Source organism: Saccostrea cucullata, unplaced genomic scaffold (assembly GCF_032062105.1).
Source record: "Saccostrea cucullata isolate Sc308-1 unplaced genomic scaffold, CSIRO_AGI_Scuc_v1 ctg528, whole genome shotgun sequence".
Classification (NCBI taxonomy): domain Eukaryota; kingdom Metazoa; phylum Mollusca; class Bivalvia; order Ostreida; family Ostreidae; genus Saccostrea; species Saccostrea cuccullata.
The window spans coordinates 86,089-109,576 of NW_026922705.1; the positions used below are offsets into that span (position 1 = coordinate 86,089).

General features: G+C 32.6%; 1 protein-coding gene across 4 annotated transcripts in view; it reads right to left on the minus strand.

Moving 5' to 3' along the window:
- Positions 1-5,739: 5,739 nt before the first annotated feature.
- The window catches only part of LOC134262268 (microfibril-associated glycoprotein 4-like), a 45,514-nt gene continuing 27,765 nt past the window's right edge, over positions 5,740-23,488 (minus strand). Inside the window, exons 1-6 of one of the 4 annotated variants that reach the window (XM_062744639.1) lie at positions 8,724-8,981; positions 8,443-8,582; positions 8,053-8,149; positions 7,609-7,776; positions 6,233-6,474; positions 5,963-6,029 (exon numbers count right to left, since the gene is read on the minus strand). In XM_062744639.1, coding sequence (XP_062600623.1) covers positions 6,233-6,474; positions 7,609-7,776; positions 8,053-8,149; positions 8,443-8,582; positions 8,724-8,955 — 879 coding nt within the window. In that variant the 5' untranslated portion in view covers positions 8,956-8,981 and the 3' untranslated portion in view covers positions 5,963-6,029. Of the gene's footprint in view, positions 6,030-6,232; positions 6,475-7,608; positions 7,777-8,052; positions 8,150-8,442; positions 8,583-8,723; positions 8,982-23,488 lie in introns of those variants that run through there. The other 3 variants (XM_062744641.1, XM_062744640.1, XM_062744642.1) reach the window with 3 other exon arrangements.

The window sequence follows — 23,488 nt, forward strand, 5'->3', positions numbered from 1 at the left end:
CTTTATCAACGATCATTATTCTATTTATTGCTGTTGTAAAATTTCAAATGCCAGCTGCTTAAGTACTTTTCTTTTCCTTTGCTATAAGTTCAAACCAGTAGAGCTTCAGTCTCGACAGAGACTTCTGGTTTTTCTATCTACAGGAAAAATAACATTTCTTTTACCATAAGTTAACTATTTACATGTTTTAGTTTCGAATGTTTTAGTACTGAAGACTTTTTGGCTTATTGAAAAGATATTCTGTACCCAAGAATAAGTTGTATTTATCTCTTGTAGTAGAGTTTGGTCCTTTTCTTCTTCGGGTGTCGTTATGAAATCAGTTTTTAATTCACAAGAAGAACTTGAAAGTTGTCAAACTTGTTTCCAATCCGTTTTTATAATTCAATAAATGCATGTTTAAATCAAATCAATAAAGATTAGGTGCATCAAATTTTAAAGTGTTCAAGCATTATTTCTTGGTAATTTTTTAACATTTGATTCATTTTTCCTGGTCTTCGGTTTCCTATTTTATATGTATGAAGTTAATCATGAATAATTTTGAACCGATCATTGTATATAAGCCGAATAACAAACCACAATACATGTACCAGAATATATATGAATCCCACGTGACACGTACACTCCACTTAATTTCTAGACATAGAATATAAGGCATATACTAATCTTCTGAGAAAGTACTGTAAACAAACTTTTATTCGCTTGCGAGAAATTTTTAGCGAAGTTCGCGACAGCCTCGTCGTCGCGAATATTTCTCGCCGCGTACTGATACTTAAAGCATCTCTATCTATTTACAACAGATTGAAAAAATATATCTGATCGCGAAAATTAATCGCCGCAAACTAGTTTACCCCTAGTTAATCGCGAAATAAAGTCGTCGCGAATAAAAGTTGGTTTACAGTATAAACATGCACACATTATGATTTATTTTAATCATATTAAATGCTAGTTGCATTTTAGTATAGGTTAAAACACTCATGTTTAAAATAGCAACAGAAAGTAAGAGAACGGGTAAAACATTCTTAATATTCTTCAATCATCGTAAACGGGAGGGGGGCGTGTCTCAGATCTGAACATTCACGCTTAATTGATTACCTGAATTAATTAAACAAGAACAAAGCACACATGTACAATCTTAAGGGTTTGTTCCCATATCGCCTTAACTCATCTTCGCTAGCCAAGGGTTTCTGACATGCTACTCTCCTCATGAACCCTTGGCATACGGTGTTGATAGAAATTGGGATTTTTTTCTCGAGTTCTGATTGGGATCAGAGCTCCAGATAAGGTGCGTATTTGCAGAAATACGCATTAAATTTTACAAAATACACACTGAAAATTAAAATAGAGCGTACAATTACGCATTAGCAATCATTGATACACATTACACCACGAAAGTACTGCATACAAGTTGAAGAATACAGGTATGACTTACTTAAGGATACAAATTGATGTTAACTCAGTGTTTGATTTTTAGCAAAACGAAGTACAGATTTAAAAGCCTTTTAGTGATCAGGAATATTCTAGTAATGAAGACGATCTCCATTTCGGGAGGAATCGGAAATTTAGATTAAAATCTATTTCTATATAGAAAGACTATGCACCAGGCATAACTTTTTTTTTTATTATGGGTTCATAGCCAATTTTTCATCTCTCTCAACTTGCCACATTTTCGAAGATTCTTTTCTTTCAGTTTACTCTTGATACGATATCTTAAATGAAGGAAAGTTTTCTGTGTCTCTGACTCTGTGGTACCTTGACCTACTGTATAATCTTCCTTGTCAAAAAAGAATGCTGCCCAATCCTAGCATCAAGTCTTGTTGGTATTTACAAAATTTATATAAATAAATGCAGAAACTGACCTTTGAAGTTTTTTCCCTCTTTAAAAACACATACTTCGATTACAAGCTTAAAATCAAGGTCAAAACATAGATATATAAACAAAATACTCTTGAATCATTTTGCTGAAAATCAAAATCTGCATTGATTAAAAAATCAGGGAGTAAATACACTTTGGGGTAAAAAATTATCTGGAGCTCTGCGGGATTCGCTACACCCGGTCAACCAATCAGCAATTGCTTTTGGTAAATGACGATATTTGCGTTCGGGATACTTCTTTACTCTTTAACCTCGGAAACGAAAAACGCAAATAAACAACGATCCGTAAGATACCATGCAATTCTATGAATAGCTATGGTGTCATCAAGTATCTTCTAAATCTGTGTTTAAGAATCTATATTGAAGCTTCAGATTTTGTACTATAAATAATAAATAAACATAGCTCAATTATTCTTCTTAATTATTCTTGAAAAAAACATTGATTTAATTTTTTTTTAAACACGTGTCTTTATTTCTGTCGATGATGCAATCTGTGCGTACCTGATAGATTCGAGATCACCTGACGGAAAACAATCCCGTCTTTTGACTTCATCGTATGCCAAGTGTTCATGAGGAGAGTAGCGTATCAGAAACTCTTGGCTAGCGAAGATGGCCTTAACTGTAAAATTTAGCATTCCCATTTCACTTTAGTAAGTTTTCAGGTGAATTAAGGTGATGAAGATTTAATATATCTAGCATAACGTATTTTTGGTATAACACTTATTATTTCATTCACAGTATTTATAAATTCCCATGAAATGTTAAATTCAATCTAAAAAAAATTATCATTTAAATTTTTATATCAACCTAGTAATAATATTTACAAATACTAAAATTCGTATTTCACCTTAGTACTTTTTTACTTTTTCTTACCTGTATTTTACAAAATGGGAACACACCATCTTCAGCTGTAACGTTTGTTATTTTTTTTTTAAATAATTGTTGTAATTTATAGATTTTTTTTGACACACGAGAAGCTGTATGAATGGGTTAGTGGATCAAGCACGCAATATTAAAGCCGACCAACATGTATTTTTTTTTATGTTCGATAAATTCTTTATCTTAGAATATAGAGCGTTTTGATCATTGACTTAAGTAAAATATATTCAGATATATATATCTTCCAACTTCCATTTATCTTGAACAAATTTAGGCATATTACCACGGAATTACATATTTTGTGCAGATTTGTACCGCACTAATTTTGCATTAAACTGCCCATACATATACATGTCCGCATGTTCAATGCAACTTTTGCAGGAAAAAAATTATTGACATTGTTAAAGTTTGTTACATGTATATATCTAATAAATTACGTGTAATTGGTAGCAAATTTTCATAATTTGAAACGCATATACATATTCATTTAATTGCGATTCAACAGAAGGAAACAAGATTATTACATGTATTATCCAAGGTAGAGTTTAAATCATGAAATGTTGGTGGTAAAGTCTTTGACGGGGAAATAATTATTACAGGTTAAATAATCCTTAATACTATAGGTTAAAATAAAATCATTAAAATCATTAAAAAGAAAATATTTAACCTCTAAAACGTTTTATGTGTACTTTTCATACTGGATTGATGTTTTAAGTTAAGAGGGCTGAATGAGCACTGGAGACGTTACTACATGTACATGCAATGTTCAGCCTGATTCAGCGATTTAATAGATGACCGAAATTATGTTGTTTTCAGGAATCCAGAACTCCGGAATCTTCTTTAGTACATGTAGATAAACCATGCACAAAATAATAATAGGTTGGAATGTTTTAAAAGTGTGCAAACAATTTGTATTAATTTGTAGCAATTTGTATTATTTATAACATTTTAGTGATGTATCATGTTTGCAATGTTTTACATTCGGTGTATTGTGTATAACCTCATCAAACGATTATGAAAAGGTCGGTAAACATATGTTCAGTCTGTTTAATTCTCAATCATAATATATCTTAGATAGTGGGACTGTAACTTACAATATGTGCGAGCATCCGTAATATTCAAGGCAAAATTTGCACGAAGTATCTAAAGAAATAGAGCAGATACGTGACACAGGAGAGGGGGGGGGGCGAATTTTTTCTACATTTTTTGTACAACATGAGGTGTTTAACAAATAAAATAAATTGAAAAGTTCAAAAGGTCTTTCTTCAAAATATTCATTTTAAAGCAACAGCTAAAACTAATTCCGGAAGTGTCCAAATTAAATACTCCGTGTCGTATCTATAGAGAATACTTTTTAAAAAAATTAAACTTAACTCTTTATCAATACATGTAACAGTTCACATTTTATTTATAAAATGGCAGCGTTAACTGTTCCAATTCAGTTTGTGTCAATTGGGTAGCTATTCAATTCATTCCATAAATAAAAATGAAGTAATTTAGGTCAAATTTTCACTGCATCGCTATTTTAAAAAAAATACCTTAGTTTATTGCTCCTGTTAAATTTTTCTTGCATGTGCATCACGATGAAACAGCTGGACATTAAATTTAAAAAGAAAACTATCTTTAAAAACTTGTTTATGTGACCTTTAAAATGAACCGATTAAAATCTTTTTTTAAAACTTCCAAATTATTCATTCCGGAATTTTCTCATCCTATCAACAACTTTTTTATTTCAGAAATGCCTTCACCCATTTTCAACACTGAAAATTTCCGACAAAAAAAGTTCAACCTAACTACAGATGCAATTTTTTAATCCGACTAGGGAGAGGGCAAACAAATTTCATTTTCAAAACGGCACTACGGGAATTTTTCATCCACCACTGGAAACCCTTAAAAATATGCACTTATAGTGAAAAGGAAAGATCACATAGACACTTGACGGAGACTAAGTGCCTAATGAATAAACTACATCAAATTACACCCAAGAATCTGTCTTTAAGTAGCATATAAATAAAACAACATCCCATTGTTCTACTGGGGAGAATTCTCTCAAGGAGACGTTTTTACGTCGCATTTACCTTGTTGACTTTAGACACGTCTTTTGATGTTACGTCAAAATAGAGATAAGGGAGGTTTTTGCTAGGCGCGTCACAATTATACCATTTGTTTCTTTTTTCAAAAATTTCTTATATTGTTCCTTGTTTCAAAAGTTCTTAATGATTGTGTTGAATAAATAAATCGGAATTATGTATTTCTTCTAAGTTTATTGTAAGGTTTACGTTCATGTATGAACTTAAATAAGTTAAATTCCCGGAGGGGGGGTGCTCGTTAATATTTTAACTCTTTGATCCTCAAGCAATGTTTGTTCGAAATATAAAGTAACATAACTAAAACGGTGTAACACGTTTTCCTCTTTTTTGAACATACTGTCTAGTTGAGTTATGAAATTGCATCTTTTCAAATTATAAAAATGTATTGCATATATTTATATTTTACACCTTTTTACTACCAATGTGATTTTATTTCAAAATATCTATACCCTTTGTGTAAATTGCCATCAAGAAAAAGCCGCTGCAATAGAAGCTTTTGTCAAACTGCTGGGTGTGAGCTTGAATTTTAATTTCGTTGATATAATTGCTCATGTTCGTACGTATTTTGCCAAAGATAAATCAATAATCTTTTGACCTGACTTTTCTTGTTGCGGTGTTATTTTATATTTTGTATAAAATCTTCAAGGAAGAAGGACTGCGGGTGTAACCGGTCGGCATGGGAATGTTCACTGGCATCTGATCCCGCCTCTGATATTTCAGGGGTCTGTGTTTGCTCTGCTCTTATTTTGTATTGTTTTATGGACTTTGAGACTGAATACTGTTCCTTATCTCCATATCCTTCCTTACCTGATTATGAGATTATTATTAAAATGACAGGACGTTTTAAAAAAAAATATAAATAAATAAGATATTACACATTACACGGTCAGTGAGGTTTTATCATCAGAAGAGTCTTCTTTACAATCTCTTACTATGATATAAGATATAACACAGTCAACCTCAGCACATCATTTACGCGTCATGTAACTTATACAATAGGGTTTGATCATCATGAGGGTCTGCTGTTATTCCATTCACCGTTAAGGAAGGCCTGGTCACAGGAGTTAAACCACCAGCCTCCTCTAACGCTACTGACAGCAGCACAGCTATAACTAAACCCGTCTTTGTCACTGCCTGGGGTTGAGAATGACATCTCAGACAGATCTTGACGGCTTCTCATGCTGTCTCCTGAAATACAATATTATAGCCTGGGGTAGAGAAGAACATGGATGGTCTTTCATGTGTTAAAAATAAAAAAAAAGAAGAATTAAATTAATGCTTGACAGATATAACAGCACATTTCTCTATCTAAAAAACTCTAAAACCATATGAAATTTGTACGGAAATACAAAACGAAAAAAAACTGGTTATTAAGATTTAATAGTGTTTACCTAGTTATGTTTGACCATCATGGTGGTCCCCTTCACTGAGGTCCCACTCTGTACTGTTGAAAACCATGGGTAGGTCCAGGACTCCGGGGACCATGGACCGTTAAGGAAGGCGTGGTGACAGTGGTTAAACCACCAACCTCCTCTGTAGAGAGCAGCACAGCTATGACTAACTATGTCGTTATCTCTGTCCGGGGTGGAGAATGACATTCCAGACAGGTTATGGCTACCTGTCATGGCGTCTCCTGAAATACAATATTATAACAATATAAACACAACAATCATTTCATCGTTATCCTAGACACATCATGACTAAACCTATGTCTAGCACTGTAGTCACCTGTAGTAAGAAATATACCAAAAATGATAGTGTCTTCTCTATCAAACCTGAACATTCCTTTTATAATTTTTGAAGTAAAAAATGCATACTTTTTTGATATAAATTTATATTGTACACCTTATTATTTCACTTTTATCAGTCTTATTGCCAGCATTAGAAGTGATATCTATTACTTGATTACAGTAAAACTCGTTTAGTACGAACACGGATATAGCGAATTTACGGATATAGCGAAGTTTTTCTGGGTCCCCGGCGAAATTCTTAAATCTTTGTAAACTTTTACGGTTAAAACGAACTCTGATATAACGAATTTACGGATATAGCGAACTGATTTTGAGTTCCGTTGAGGTTAAATATAATGAAATTTACATCTTTTATAACGAACTTTCAAAAATTATATAAAAATTGATAAATTGAACTAACTTTATTTCCTTTTAGCATTTGTATATACCATTCAATTCATGATAAAACCTTAGGTATCGAAGATACGTTCTGTTATATTTGCTACACTAACATAGTTGGTAGTAATACTTGAAGGAAAACATGCATATTGCGAATTCGCTATAGTAGTTAAACGAATACGTTATACGGATATAACGAATTACGGATACAGCGAATTAAATTCACAGGTCCCCAGGACTTCGCTATAACCGAGTTTTACTGTAGTAGTTTATAACAAAGAGGGTAAAAAACAGCGGGGATTTTATTGTATTATTCACATTTTGATATTTGTATTTTCTTTAATTTAATAATAATAGAATTACAAATTAAATAAAATGACTATGGCTTAAGCGTTAATGTATAAATTCAAGAATGGTAAATAGTTTTTGCCCTAAGGCAAAAGGCTGGTTAAAAAGTATAAATTAAATGAAATAAATAAAATCAGGGATATTCACAAGATAAATCTAATACATCTACATACAAAACTGTAAGAGTACAAATGCTGGCTCTTCCTGGAGAGAAATTGTAGTTGTTGGCCTAATCACAAATCTCCCTCACCTATCTACCCCTCTTCCTTTCTCCTTTGAACCTTACTAACCTAATGTCCCGGTAACTGGTCCCCTGAGAAAGAGTCTGTAATTATCTGATTCATCAGAGACGTAAAAATGATGATAAAGTTCGTATAACGTGGTGCCGTTTGTTAATGTAATGGAGACGTAGAGGGAGGAGTTCCTTCCCTTTGTCAGCTGATGAATCACGTCATTTCCTGCAATATTTTAATGTTGCATTGCACTAGGCAAACATAAAAATGAAAAAGAAAATATTTTTGGTTGTCCTAATAAAATGGAACCTATGCATTTAAATATTTTGCAGAAATGTTACGTCAGCAATCCAATTATATTTTGTATAAAATGTATTTACATTAAGCGATCTTTATACTCATTCATATAATAAGAAAGGTTATTTTAACTAAGACAGCAACACATAAATCAAAGAGTCCATTCATTAAAGAACCGATTATTTGAAATAAAGATATATTCACCTATCCAGTAAGAGTCTGTTACGTTCCCAAATCCTCTTTTATATTCCGCCCACCCTCTGTTAAAACCAACAGAACCGCTTATCCGTTTTTGAATTGCCTTCAATATATAATGAAATAATCAAAATAATGGAATAATAATCATATTTGTATTATTTATGTTCATTTCTTATTCTTATTATTTTTTTAACGTTTAAAATGTTCGAAACGATAAAAACACGTTGGTATTTGTAGTTGTAGTAAAATAAAACACCATTGTCATGCTAATTCCAAGTTCTTTTTCAGCAAGAAGAAAAAACGATGAATCTGAAGGTTATAAACTCAAACTACTATATATTTTAAAGTAAAAATTAATCTCTTCAAGAGAGAGAGAAAGAGAGAGAGAGAGATCACCGTCCACCCTCCTCCTTGTGTCTCCATATCACAGAAAACTGAGACTAGATTCTTGTTACCGAGGGGATCTATGAGATAAACACCAGACTCTTTGTGACCGTCTACATGGTAATTCCGACAATCCGTATAAAGATTTAAATCTGAATGTAAAGGAAGTACATTATAATTATGTATTTATTATATCAATTAATACTCAAACTGCAGAGAGAGTGACAGAGAAAGAGAGAGAGGTGTAAAAGTAATTTTCAGAGAAAGAGAGGGAAAGTGAGATGCATATTTACCATTCTTGACCATTCGAACATCTTCGTGGATATCGGTTACATCATCTTCAAGTCTTTTCACCATCCGCCTGAGGGAATCTACAGATTCTTGGATCCTCCCTTGTTGGATCAGAAGATCCCGAATTTGTAACATAATGTCTCCATTACTCGCACAGCGATTGTTTTCTTTGGGGTAAATGTACTGGGCACTTGTACATACAATGCCGGACATAAGGAGCGCTACCAACACCATTGCTATGGTTTAACTGTCTTGTTGTTGTCTTAACGAAAGTGCCTCTCGAATACAGTGCTTCTTGAAAATATTCACAGCTTATATATAGATCTAAACACGGAAGATTAGAATTTAACCAATTACATAGGTCTATGCTTTTAACTCTTCAAAGTCATTTAAATTGAGGCAAAACTTTAACATTCATGGAATATCGATTAATGTCAGATAAGTTTATCATGTATGGATCAGGGGTGTAATATCAGAGAGGAGGCGGGCCTTCACTCCTTTTAATCTAGGCATGTGTTTTTGCTAAAGATAATTGTAAGCTTTTCAAAAGTTCAACGTATACAAACATATACAGTACACAATAAATTTCGTAGTACCTTTTCTTTTTGTTACAACATTATACAGTTTAAACGATCACTAAAACGACAAGCGGCATTAAAAGAATTTTTAAAGAAAAAATCCTAGTTATTCATAAAGCATGGATTACTGTGAAAGATGGATATGTAAATAACGAACAGTATTCAATCTCAGAGTCCATACAACAGTTCAAAATAGAAGCAGAGCAAACACGGACCTTCGAAACATCAGAGGTGGGATCAGGTGCTATGGAGGAGTTAGCATCCCCTGCTGACCGGTCACGCCCGCCGTGTGCTCCTTGTCATGATCAGGAAATAACGAAGAAATCCGTTGTCAATTCAGTGTATAAATTATGGACTGATATTTGGTATGGAAAACGTCAGTAAGCATTTGACTCAATGATAAATTGTATTTGCTGACAAGGTCATTGTATCGACCATAGCACTTACGAAATGATGACTTTAAACGAGACGGTTGATATTCTTGTTTCATCAACTTGCTTGTCAATAATTTACCTCGTTTCAGAAATTGGTCATACGTAGATCAAGCTCTGGCGTATCGAATCAACAGAAATAAATATACTCCATATGCAGTTTATATAGGTATATTGCTTCATAAGTAAGGGAAGTTGACGATAGAAAAGTTAAAGTCATCACGTTAAATCATATAGCTTGATTGTTGGATTACAATTAACGTCTTTTCAGGTACAACATCCAAGAATGAAACAAATGCGTCAGACTCTGTAGTATCTTTCATCTCAAGCTCATCAAGATATATTGTATCGACGTAGGAATGGAAATTACCATTGTTAATTGACAATACGTTGTCGATAGGTCAAAATGTTGAGTTGAAGGCCACAGCAAGTGTTTTCTAGATAACAGACCTGTACTAAAGCCAGTGAAGAGTAATTTTTTTCTGCGAATGGAAATAAATCTATGCTTTTGGGAACAGCTAAAATGTTGCTGACATTTCAAGATATTAGTATAGAATTTACAGTTTTTGTTTGAAGTGTTACACATGATTTGTTGGGAGAAGACTTCTCTCTGAGATTAAAATGTAATTGGAGTTATCAATGAGAAGCATTGGAAATGCTTTTTGATTCTGAAAATAAAGGAGAATGGTATCCATCTAGGAAAATGTATAATTTGGATTCAATTACAATTCCTGGAAGACATGAAGCAGTAGTAAGATCAAGCATTACTGATATTAATGGAGAAGGTGGAATTCCAATGCTTTTAACAACCTTTGTGAACTCGTATGGAATAGGGGTAGGAAGAAAATTGGTTGATTCAAGTAATCCAGAGATTTATGTTCGATAATACAATGCAAGAAGACATTCCAAAACATTTGAAGCCAGTTTATGAGAATGAAAGACAACATTTAAGTTTTGAAGAATCTGAGAAATTTAAAAAGTTTCTCATTGAACGAATAGATATGTTTGCTGATCCTAATGGGGTGTTACAGAGAGCAACCATTGGAGAGCATAGGACTAATCTGAGTGATGAAACACCATTTAAGGAGGAGCCGAGACGAGTACCAATATTTAAACGAGAAAGTCTTGAACAAGGGATACAGATATTATTTGAAGAAGAAAATTATCGAGAAATAAAGCAGTCCATGGTCGTCACAACTTGTTTTGGTTCAGAAGAAGGACAAGAGTCCTGAATCGGAATGGTTTACATCATTAGATTTGAACATGGCGTACCCCCACGTACCGATATTGAAAAAGGATAAAGAGAAAACTGTCTTTGCTACACTACGGGGAGGTTTATTTCAGTATACTGTCATGCCATTTAGACTTTGTAATGCACCTGCAACTTTTAAAAGAATCATTGAAAGAGCATTGAGTGGATTGCAGTGTAATATAGATGTGTTATATTTTGATGATATAATTGTATATGGGAAGAATTTTGATGAACATTTGGGAAATTTACAGAGAGTATTTGATAAACTGGAGGAGACAAATTTGAAGTTGAAAACAAAGAAATCTTCATTTTTCAAAAAGGAAGTGTCTTTCCTTGGATATGTTGTATCTGGAGTAGGAATCAAAACAGATCCTGCTAAAATTGATGCTGTTAAAAGAATATCAGTACCAAAGAATTTTACAGAAGTAAGAAGTTTCCTTGGATTGGTTTCGTATTATCGCAAGTATATTCAGGATTTTGCCAGGATTGCTAAATGTTTACATTTTCTCACAAGTAAAAATAGTAAATGGAATTGGACGACTGAATGTGACGAAGCCTTATGTGAGCTGAGGCAAAAGCTACAAGAAACACCTATATTAGGATACCTAGACGTAAATGGTGGATCTTTTATACTGGACACAGATGCAAGTAACGAAGCTATATGATTTGTTCTATCTCAAATTCAGGATGGAAAGGAAAGATATATTGCTTATGGAAGTCGAACTCCTAGTTCAGCAGAAAAGAAGTATTGTGTGACAAGGAAAAAAATGCTTCCTGTAATTTATTTTGTAAAATATTACAAACACTATTTGTTGGGTCAAGAATTTGTACTAAGAACCGATCATGATTCGTTAACGTGGCTTCATAAATTTAAGGAACCAGATAGACTAATATGTAATCTTTTGTATTTACAATTGTACATTGTCAAGGGAAAAAACATTCAAATGTTGATGCCTTATCCATATTATCGATAGAAAATAATAGTTGTCAAACTATGTGTAAGCGGTGTAAGCAAACAGATCATGTTGAATATAATGGTGATTTAGTTACACGTGAATAATAATTTGCGCGGAAATACCAGTGAAAATATTTCAAAAGAAATCATATGTGAAATTTGTCATTTATTCAATGTGACTAGTGATGAAAATAATGACGATGTGGATTCTAAAAGAAACTCAAAATGAAGAAATCGACCAAGACGTGCTAAACAACGGGAAATACCAAACTTGTAACTGTCGTATGAGGAAATTCGTGAAAAACAGGATCAAGAGTATGTTTAAAGACGTACAACACACTTGGGGAGATAACTCTTGCGATTTCAATTGAACGTTTGACACGACGTAAAATTTAACGTCAAAAATAAAGCGTCAAACTGACGAGTAAAACGATCCCGATGTATATCAATCATAAAAGAAAAATTGGATATGGGGCTTGGCTGTGATCATGCGTACTCAACCAATAAGTATTTTTTTTATTAACCCGATTAAACTCCGTAAAAACAAGACATAAAATACCATCCCTTAATGTTTATTTCATTTCATTTCATATACAATGAATTGTATTTTTTTTATTCTGAAAATTTTATTTTACATTGCCGAAATTCTCATTATGTACAATTGGCTGTAGGGCATATAACATTCCGATTAATGGTCTTCATTACAATTTGTGCATTTACGATATAAATATTGTTTTTCTTCTTTACTTAAATAAAACAACAATAAACAAACAAAAAATATTTTTCAATGTGAAATTGATGTTGTTTTCAGACCCTTACTGATCAAAGAGGAACAACTCTGAAAATATAGAATATGTTTATTTTCCTCCCTTTATTCACGGTTTTCCGTAGAATGAGATACATTTACAGCAAGACCTGATAAATCCGAGAATTGAATTATATAGACCTCATATACACAATGCAAGTATAGAATTGAAAAGAATTATTCACTAGTACTGAAATTATCTGCATTTATGTATATCCTATTGCAGCAAATCGTTTGACTTTCTGTCACTGTCAACAATATCGGTTCGCATTTCCTCGAATCAAAACAAAACGTAGCCTATAAGATTTTTTAAAAGATCAATGTGCGATTTGATATAAATTGAAATAGATGAAGAGTTTAATGTTTGATATTTTCAAGTTAATGTGGACGAATACGGAATTTCATTTTAACTTAACGACGTTCGATCCTGATATCTAAAGTCTTAAACTTTTTTTGCCAAGTATATTTTTAGCTTCTACATACATAGCTTAATTGAAATTCAAATCAAAAAATGGGGGTCAATATGCTTCTTTTAGCGCTACAGTACATTTAATTTGACCTTTCTGCACTGAAATTTGTGTCTTAATTAAAAATTACATCTTCGACGTTTTCCCTTTAATATTTTTATCCAATTAAAGCATGAAACAAAATGAACTCTAAGTCTGTTTAAAAAAAGACACTTAAAAATTGTGACTAAGAAAAAGTTTCAAATTGCTTCGCATAATCAATTATTTGACCTTTCTGCACTAATAAAATGTTATTTTTCCGGCATTGAAAATATAATAAGCAATAAAATTATTTTAAAGTCTTAAACTTTTTCTGATTTTAAGCAAATAGGTCAAAGTTATCTTGAATATTTAGAAAAGAACATCAAAAGTGGGGGTATATGATGTTCATTTTCAGATATTACAAAAAAGTGTGAATTTTACGTTAAAGTTGGCTCAATTTTTTCCAGGATTTTCAGAATATATTTACTATATTTGTCACACTTTGTTGATAGAATTCATAAGAAATAATTTAATAGATATTTCAGAACCAGCATAGCATATTTCACTGCAAAAAACAGCTTTGTGTACAACCAGCATGGAAAAATAGGCATCCAAAATTAACAGTACTGTTATAGTTCAAATGGAAAAAACTGATCATTTTCGTCTAAAAAAACCTTCCGCCACAAAATATAGTCCCTAGCTTAATTCTACTTGAATGGAATTTAATCGCGGTTTTTTCATTGAATATAGTTTAATTTGCACTGTAGAATTCAGTTTTATTGTTAGAACCTAAAAATGATGCTTAATTTTATGAATAAAGGACCTGCGCGAAATACGCTCAAAATATCAGGATCGAACGTCCTTAAGAAGCAACGACATTGAAAGAATGCGTACAATATTATGAGGGATGTACATCTATGCAAATGTCGATGTATCCCCACGGCCACATACTATCTCGTTTGAAATAATGACATAAGAAATTACAATTATTCCATTTATATTATAGGAGAGTTGAACATAAACCATTTTTTTTATAAATAAAATTAAAGAAATAAAATTAAAAATCAACATATTCAAGTTCAACATAACTTGAATTCGTATCCAGGTTTCATGTGATATGGAATGCATAGCGCATACATATATGGACTAAACACTAAAATCCTTCGGTAATTTTTTCCTGATACATATAAAAACAGTAGTCAATATTTATTCTGCATTAATGAATTTAAAAACAAATGCATACCTCCGGAATTCAAATGACGAAATACTAATATATTAGCACTGTAAACGACTTTTCGTCGAACGCTAATGGTCTGCGACTCAAAAATGGAAGGGGTGGGGGTGATAGGGGTATTCAACAAGAGGCCCATGGGCCTTGTAGGTCACCTGAGCATCAAGCAACAACTTTTCAACCATCCAATTTGATTCATTATTTAAACCAGAGGCCATGGCATACACAATTTTGAAAGAGGCACCATTGCTTATCGTAACTATACACTTAGCTTGCTTAGTTTGGTTATTTTATACCCCTAGGCATGCAGAGTAGAGAAAAACCCATTTCAACAAATCAGTAATATTCAGCAATAATCAGTAGTCCACTGACCCTGGGTTCACACATATTGCACAATTTTGGAAAAGGCACCCTTGTTGTTCATAACTGTTTGAAAGCATTAAATCATTTTCAGTATAAAATTTGAGCCCCCCACTTCTCTATGTTACCATTCACCCACATGACTCAGGGGTCTTTAAATTTACAATTCAGAATGAAGGACCCTTGGTCTTAATTCATACCTACTAGTATATTGACTTGTGTATTTGAAAAAAATTCAAATCTTCGTTTTGAAGGAATGAATTTATTTTAAACCTTTGTGTGCTTTGTACATGCAATTTAAATATACTACATACTTTATACTGTGATGCATGTATGTAATCCACGATATACTGCAAATTAATCTTTTCCTTTCTTTTTCCTGAAAACCTCATGCAATAAAACTGGACACATACAAAACAAATTATATAAGATTTATTGAGGTTTAAATATTAGCATTTCAGTATAATGAACTACAAGTAAACTATACAGATGTTTATAATTAAACAATAAAAGTTCTTGATCATAACAGCAGTTTGCAATAAAACATCTTAATCTAGAATCATATGATATATTTATGTGCATATAATATAGTATATATTGGTTACATATTAATCAACTTTTAATCAAGTGTACAACAATCACTTATATTATCATGTTATTAAAATTTACAACATCTGCATTCAATAGTTGTGTCCAAAAGCAGTGCCTTTTAACATTTCATAGAGTATTATGATTTAAATTATTTTCTTTAGTTTTGAAAGCTAAAAGTACTTGATTGATAAAAACGTTTTGCAAATGTCTGAAATTTTACCATAAAACAATATTCAAAGAAGTTTTCACTTTTATTTATTACCATATGAAAGAAGCAAGGTTTACCTCACTTTACAGGCAGGCCATGGACCCCTTCTTTCCACACTGCTTACCTTCAAAATGTGTTGCTTCATGTAGGCGATTTCAGACACTTACAACATTTAATAAAAAGATATTATGAAATCTGAACTGATAATTCTTTTTTTAAAATTTAAATCCATAATACTATAGTTAGGTTTAATGCATATAGGTCTCCTTTAATAGCATATTTTATACAAATACATTTTAGTATTATTGGACATCTGAACATGATGTAACAAATTAAACCACTGAGTTATTCTAACCTTTCACAAATTATATTATGAAAAGTGTACTGAACGGACAAATTCTAAATGGGAGATGACCAGAAGAAAAATATTTGAAATTATTAAGAACATTGTTTAACCGATCTTGCTCTGGCATTAGCATTTCAAAGCACTGCAAAAACAAAAGAAAACAAAAAAGTTGTACAATATAAAAAAATCCTATACCATTAAATTAAATACTACATATATAGTGTGTGATTTAGTAATTCAAAAAGAATTGTGCAATGGAACTCATATTTTTCATATTTCAAACTTCAAAGAAATGGCTTCCCTAATTCATTCATTCATTTTTAGAACAACTTTTTTAACCTTACATACCGAAAACGAAAAGAAAGATTAAAAGTTGTTCATATAGTGAGATACAAATACCATGCAGGTTTCAGGATCATGAAACAGATCCAATATTAGCATGGCGCTCTGACTCTGTCAAGTCCAAATTTAAGTTATTTATAAAATGAATACTTCAGTGTATACTTGAAAAATTACTCCTAATATGAAGTGATAACAAATGTACCTAAGAATAAATAACACAAACTTTTTTCTTCAAAAATTCAATTATCTCTCACTTTAGATTATGTGATATAAATTTGTTTACTTAAACAACAAATGTTTGGCCAAGCAAAACAATTTTGCAAAAAAAAAAAAAAAAAAAAAAAAAAAGGCAACATTACTGATCAGTTAGTTTTTAATTACATTTCCATTGAATAGAATATTGAAAGATTTTTAGTGTAACTCTTAATTCTATGTGGGAGATAAAAAAAATTGTTTGTGGTATGTATCCTTAAAGAAACATGGATGTTTCTCAGGGTGAATAACCGGTACACTGTACTAATATCACATTTATCACAATCAAGTTGAGAAACATTTCAGTTTTAGCAATAAATAATAAATAAAACTTAATATACTGAATAAATGATTTTTTAAATATGACTTTGAATAACAGAATGTAGATTGTAACACAATGAACTAGTCTTTCCAAATAAAAAAAAATGATTTCACATTTTAATAAGTAATAGAGCTCAGGAGTATTAAAGTCTTTTCAAAAACAAAATGTTCATTTAAAAGTTTAAGATGTCCACTGGAGCTAGTGCTTGTTTTCAGGGAGAAAACTATTCTGGATGTTTACAGTGTCTTTGTAGATCATACTGATAGTCACTTGTGATATTGGGTTACAAAGTAGGCAATGTTACTTTTATGAAGGTAGATACTGATAAATATCATAATAAATGTATAGTTCTTCATTATTGTATAATAGCTAATAAATACTTATGTATAGCACAAGAATGCTTTCTAATATATCTACTACTAGTATAGCAAGATTGAATATCAATTTAAACCCCCCCCCCCCCAAAAAAAAAAAAAATTGATAATTTAAATGCCCATGAGATGAAATGTTAAACTGTACATGTATTGGTGAAACAGATACATGCATGTAGGATATTTAAATACACAAAAATATATATAATATTGTAAAGAGTAAAAATGAACAAATTTACAATAAAGAAATAATATTTTATCAATTGTATATTTTATCCAGACTTAATGAATGGCCACATTACAGGAAACAATTAAGTTACAAAGAAACAATAATTATCAATCAATCAAATCTTTTGGACATAGTTAACATAACATAGTTATATCATTAACATTTTCAAATAACGTCATTCTTATACAAAATCATAGGTATACAACATTTAACTTATGGTATATTAATTTGATTATTTCAGAACTGTTAACATGCCAATTTGCAATCTGTTAGGTAATAAAACTACCTCTTATACAGTGACAGTTTTACAATGCTGTTGTGGATTTTAAATTGTGGATTAACACTATAATTATACATAAATTAAAATTAAATAAAAAAAGTAGACAGTACAAACTATCATTAATAAACTACATAATTTCATCTCATGGGCATTTTAATCTAAATATTTTTTTGTCCCAATAATGAAATTTAAAATACATTTATAACTATAAAAAAAATACTGAGAACTATTGGGACAAAAAAGTAGTTGATGAGTGGCAACCTTGATTTTGCCTAACCACTCTAGGCAGTATGTAGATATTTAGCTTCCATTGGAAACTAAATATTTACATACTGCCTGTTATTTGCTCGAGAGGGTTTTATAATACTACATAATGTAATTAAAATGCAGTTCTGTCATTAGAATAGCTTGCTTAATTAAGTCATATCTGCAGCACAATAAATCATATTATTTATTGGTCAGACCAATAAGCCTGCAGAACATCTGTTTGTAAATCAGTAAAGTTTGTAAATATTAGGTCTAATTCTTTGTGGTTACCTTGTTTATGATTTGCACACAACCAAATTTTTCTTTCATAAAGTTCAGGAAATGTGCATATTGACCAGTACTTAAATCCAAATTAAAGTCTCCCATTATCACAGTCTTTTCATCTTTGTCAACAAATGGGAGCAACCTGTTTTTCAAGGTATCATAAAAAAAGTTGAAGCGTACAAGAAGGCTGCTTGTATAAAACTACACACTGTATTGGAGTATTGGACGGCATAATCGAAAAGATGGAAAATTCAACAGAATTGGAGGTAAAAGAGCTGTACGAAACACACTGTAATTGATTTCTCACATATATGACAATACCATGATGTGGTCTGCTCTGGGAAGAACTTGCATCATTCCTGAACATTGAAAAACCCTCTAAAGTAAAGTCTGCATCAGAATCTAATTCACAAAGCCAAGATTCAGCTATACCAATAACATCTGCAACCAAAACACTTGGTTCTGATTTAATGTCAACGAAGTGTTTGTGTAGAGATCTGGCATTGTTGAACAAAAAATTTATGTCTTTACATACTGAGTATAGTGGTGTATATGAGAGTTGCAATCTATTTTCTCTTAACCTTTCCATCTCTTTATCAACAGTTTCATCTTTTGAAAGACTTTTTTCATTGAAATCCAGAATGAACAGACCATCAAGTGACCTTACTCTTGAAAGTGCAACATAATGTATATGAGGAATTTTGCGCTGCTTTGTCTGTGCTAAGCTGATTACTGCCTTTGAAAGAGTTGCTCCTTGTGCTTTGTGGATTGTTTTTCCAGCAGATGGTTGCAGTGGAAAATGAACTCTCTCATATGTCTTCCTGTTAATGTTAAACAAATGTTCTTTCAGCTTCGAATATGGGAGTCCATGCAGTATTAATATTTGTGCTAAACAAATGCCTGTATTGATGTCTTCGTGAAATACATATACTTGAGTCAGCAAACAGTACCCATACTATGGCAGGTCTTAATTGTGATTCTCTATATTCAATGTATTTCACAACACAGGAAGCACCATTTGTCAATCCATCTGTAAGATCAAGATTCACTGAGATGTCATATAGCATATCTACAGCAATAACCAAATTAGTTCTTAATTGTCCAGTAGATGCTGGGTTTTCAGGCAAGTTTTGAACTAGTTTCAATTTCACTGATGCAGAAAGTTTTGTCTGTGATAACACATCTGTGTCTGCTCTTACATTTACTTTACTTGTTGAAAGGTTTTCTATTAGATTGTTATTAAAACAATCAACAAACTTGTTCTCAATAAACAGATGAGGTGCCTCCTCAGGATAGTCTTGACAGTCTTGCCTGATGAAACGTTGAGAAATGAGTTCTTTGTCTTCGTCTGTCATCTTGTTTTCACGAAGTCTATTTAACATTTCTGCAAATCTGAGGTCATCCTTTTGTCTCATAATTTCAGTTAGTTCATGCATATAGAAATGTTCATGCCACAAATTGTTTACTAAACTCTGACCAGGATTAGAAAGGTCTTTGAAAATCCACTTGTCTACAACAGGTGGCAACTGATATAAATCACCTACAGCTATGATGCTAATACCACCAAAATCTTGTTTTCTCCCAGTAAGTTGTTGAAGTCTAACATTTATAAATGACAGCATATTATTTACAACCATTGAAATTTCATCTATTATCACAACTGACAAATTCCGGTACTTCGTTCTAAATGAGTTCAGTTCATCTGCACTCATGTGCTGCTGAGTTTGATACATTTTTCTGTGAAATGCTGATGCAATAGTAGTCCCTTTGATGTTGTATACAGCTTTGCCAGTGTGAGCGCAAAGTAGTATTCTAATATCATCAGGGTTTTCACCTTCTTTTGAGTACAGTATTCTGTGTAATGTTTGAAAAATGGCATCAACAACCACTGATTTTCCTGCTCCTGCTCCACCAGTTAGAAAAGCATATAATGGTTCATCTCTGATTTGAATCCAGTTAGTTACATGATTGTAAAATTCCCTTTGCTTAGTATTCAGGGATTGCAAAAATTTATAATACTGTTGATCAAGAATGCGGACGGCACTCATTTCTGTTTCAGTTACTTTTGAGGACAATCCAAGTTCTGGCCCAATATCAAAATCTCTGTGTTGAACTATATCAGGGTCAAAATGAACAAATTCCTTCGATGGTTCAGAACCTATCTCTGCATCTTCATGCTTCAGCATGCTCTGTATTTGGTGCTACTGTCTCCAGATCATCAAGATCTTCTTCAGCTTGAAGTCGAGCTTGTTCTAATTCATCCACAAAATGTTCATACTGCCTTTGCTTCATTTGTATTATACTTGCTGTTTGCGTGTAGTGCTGTTCATAAGTTTGATGACTACCAAGTAGGTCAGCATTCTCGTTTCTCCAAGGCAGAAAGAGAAGAATTCTTTCTCTGTAATACTGTTCAGAATTTGTTTTTTGGCTGTAGCCTACATATCTAATAACTCGTTTGTTTTTTCGTCTTCTGATCTTAATCCCATTTTTCAAATGAACTAACACATCCTGATCAGTAAAAGTTTCTTGAGAATTGTCTTCTGGGTTATCATCATTCACTTCCTCTTGTATATCTTTTCTGATTTCTTTTGGGAAAGTCACTTCCAATTCAGAAACAACATAAGCTAAACACCAATTTTCTAGCTGTTTTGGTCTTCTTGCATATCTTTGTATCATACTATCGGCCTTAATGTCAGTTGAATCTTTTGGTAACTCATTCAATTCATCTTGATGTTTGAGTAAGAAAACTCGGTCTTCAGGTGGTGATGTATTGATAAAAACAACCTCTCTACTAGCTTGTGTAAGTGGCATCTGAAGGATTAAGTAACTTGCCTCTTGTGCACTGACCTCAACAAAGTTCAAGAACTTGTTTCCAATGTGTCGAACTTGGCGCTTAAGATCCATATTTCCCTCTGCAGCTTCTTGAGATGCCTTATCAAGCATTGCACTGATTCCTCTCTGAGATTTGCTGATATAAGCAACAATGTATGTGGCACATGCATAAGGATCAAGTACAAACTGAATATCTAAGTTAGCATTCCAGGCCTTCAACACTGATGAGTTATAGTAATTCACTCTCATCTCAGATGGACTTCTCTTCAGAAACACTTTGGGACCTTTCAAGGAAGCTCGAATACACTTTATATACTCATCCTCACACATTTCTACAACAGTCTCTAGGAAGGACTCATAGTCTAAACTGCAACCATCTTTGTAATCATTCATTTTCTTTTGAATATTAGAATATATCTTTCTATAATGTTCAATATCAACATCCAAAGGTTCAAGAAGCATAGTTTTGGGCAAAGGTGGCAAAGGAAATCCAAATCTGCATACAGACCTACCACCTTTTTTGCAAGTTTTTGAGTGCTTATGTACTTGAAGATCTACAAGCTGTTTCATTTGAGAATTATTTTCCTGCAAACCACATGTGACATACTTATCTACATAAAGTTCAATTTCCTCATTGCTATTTTCTTTGTGCTTTGGAGCATCACTTGTCCATACAAGCATATGAATATGTGGCGAACCTCGGTTTTGGAATTCTACCCTTCGAAACACATCAGTGACAACACCTAGAGGATTATGAGGACTTTTAAGAACAGTATTGATGAAAAGTTGAACTCTGTTGTCAAAGAATCTAGCACATGTCACTGGATCTTGTTTGACTAGTTTTGATTTTTCACTCCAATTCAAATCCTCTAATTCTTCTTGTGACAGGGTTTTTCCATCTAGTATTGCCAATGTTTTAAGCAGATCTTGCCATCTGGTATCAGCTGATGAGAGAGAAATAAACCAGGTTGGGAGACCCAACTGCCTTATCATGGCAAATACATCCTTCTTTTTAGATGAAAGATATGCAGGAGAATTTCTAAGGGTTCTGAATATATAATACCCTTCATTTAATTTCACAATTTTTTCCGCAGAGGCTGGATTTAAAACTTGTTCTGCAGTGATTTTCTTACCTTCTGATTTACATCTTCTCAATGCCAAGTTAACTTTGTCACTAACTTGCTTAATTTGAATTTTCTTCAATTTAAAAAAGATGTTAGGTACAGATTGTGCTGCTCGTCTATCAACACTACGCAACTCCCATTTTGCAATATCACTGTAGTGTACTGAAACTTCTCTTTCCTCACTTTCAACTCTGCGTTGACCACAAAATATTGTTGGAAAACAGAGATATTCTGCATCTTTGTCTGTAAATAAACTTATTGGTTTTTGGTTTTCCCCAGGGGCAAACACATAAAGTTTATTTGTATCAATGTCTGCTTCATCAACAAGTGTATCAGAATTGCCTTGAATACAATCATCTGAAGAAACTTCACAAAAACCATCATTATTTCCTTCAGATTCGCGATCATCACTATCATTTGATCTACCTATCAGTTCTTGCACTGTTTCCTCATTACTTTTTTCTATTTCATCCTTCCAAGAATGGTCTATCACTACACCAGAATTTTTATACAATTCACTATTTTTCATCAGCCACTGTAAAGCATTTATAACCACATTTGGACGAACATTTTCTGTGAAGCAGGCTGATTTGTGAGATAATCTTTTCTTTAATTTGACAGCTATAGTCACATGCTCATCTATTTGTCTGGGAAGGGCATTTACTGTAGGCTGAATATCAACCGGTACATTAACAACATTTCCTTTGACTGACATCTGACCTCCTCTTGGTAATTCTCTAATTTGCATAAATGGTATGCGTTGAGATATCAACCTCTCTTCCAATGGGTGTAAATTCAAAGCATCTGGTTTGTCAGGCCATTTCATTCCATTTTTAACTGAAAGTTTTGGAATTTTCTCATCCTTCCGAGCTGAACAGCAGGTTAAACAAAGCCATTCTATGCCATCCACAGATTTTAAACCAGTACAAATACTTTTACTGCTACTACTAAGGTTAGTTGTATTGAGCTTGACCACACTTTTCAAAAACCAAATCTGATGACAACATGTACACACATAAACTGGACCAATTTTCACTTGTTCGTGAAATTTCTGTAAGCAATCTTCCAAAGAATTACCATGAAACCTTTTCTTCTTTAATTTGTTTTCATGGTCTGTGAATTCTGAGTCAAGTCTCCTTTTAGCTTTAGAAACTCTATCACTCTCTTTTTCCTTTTCACTGTAATTTTTTCTACTTTGCTGTTTACATAGCCTTTCCTTCTCAAGCTGCTCTACATTGT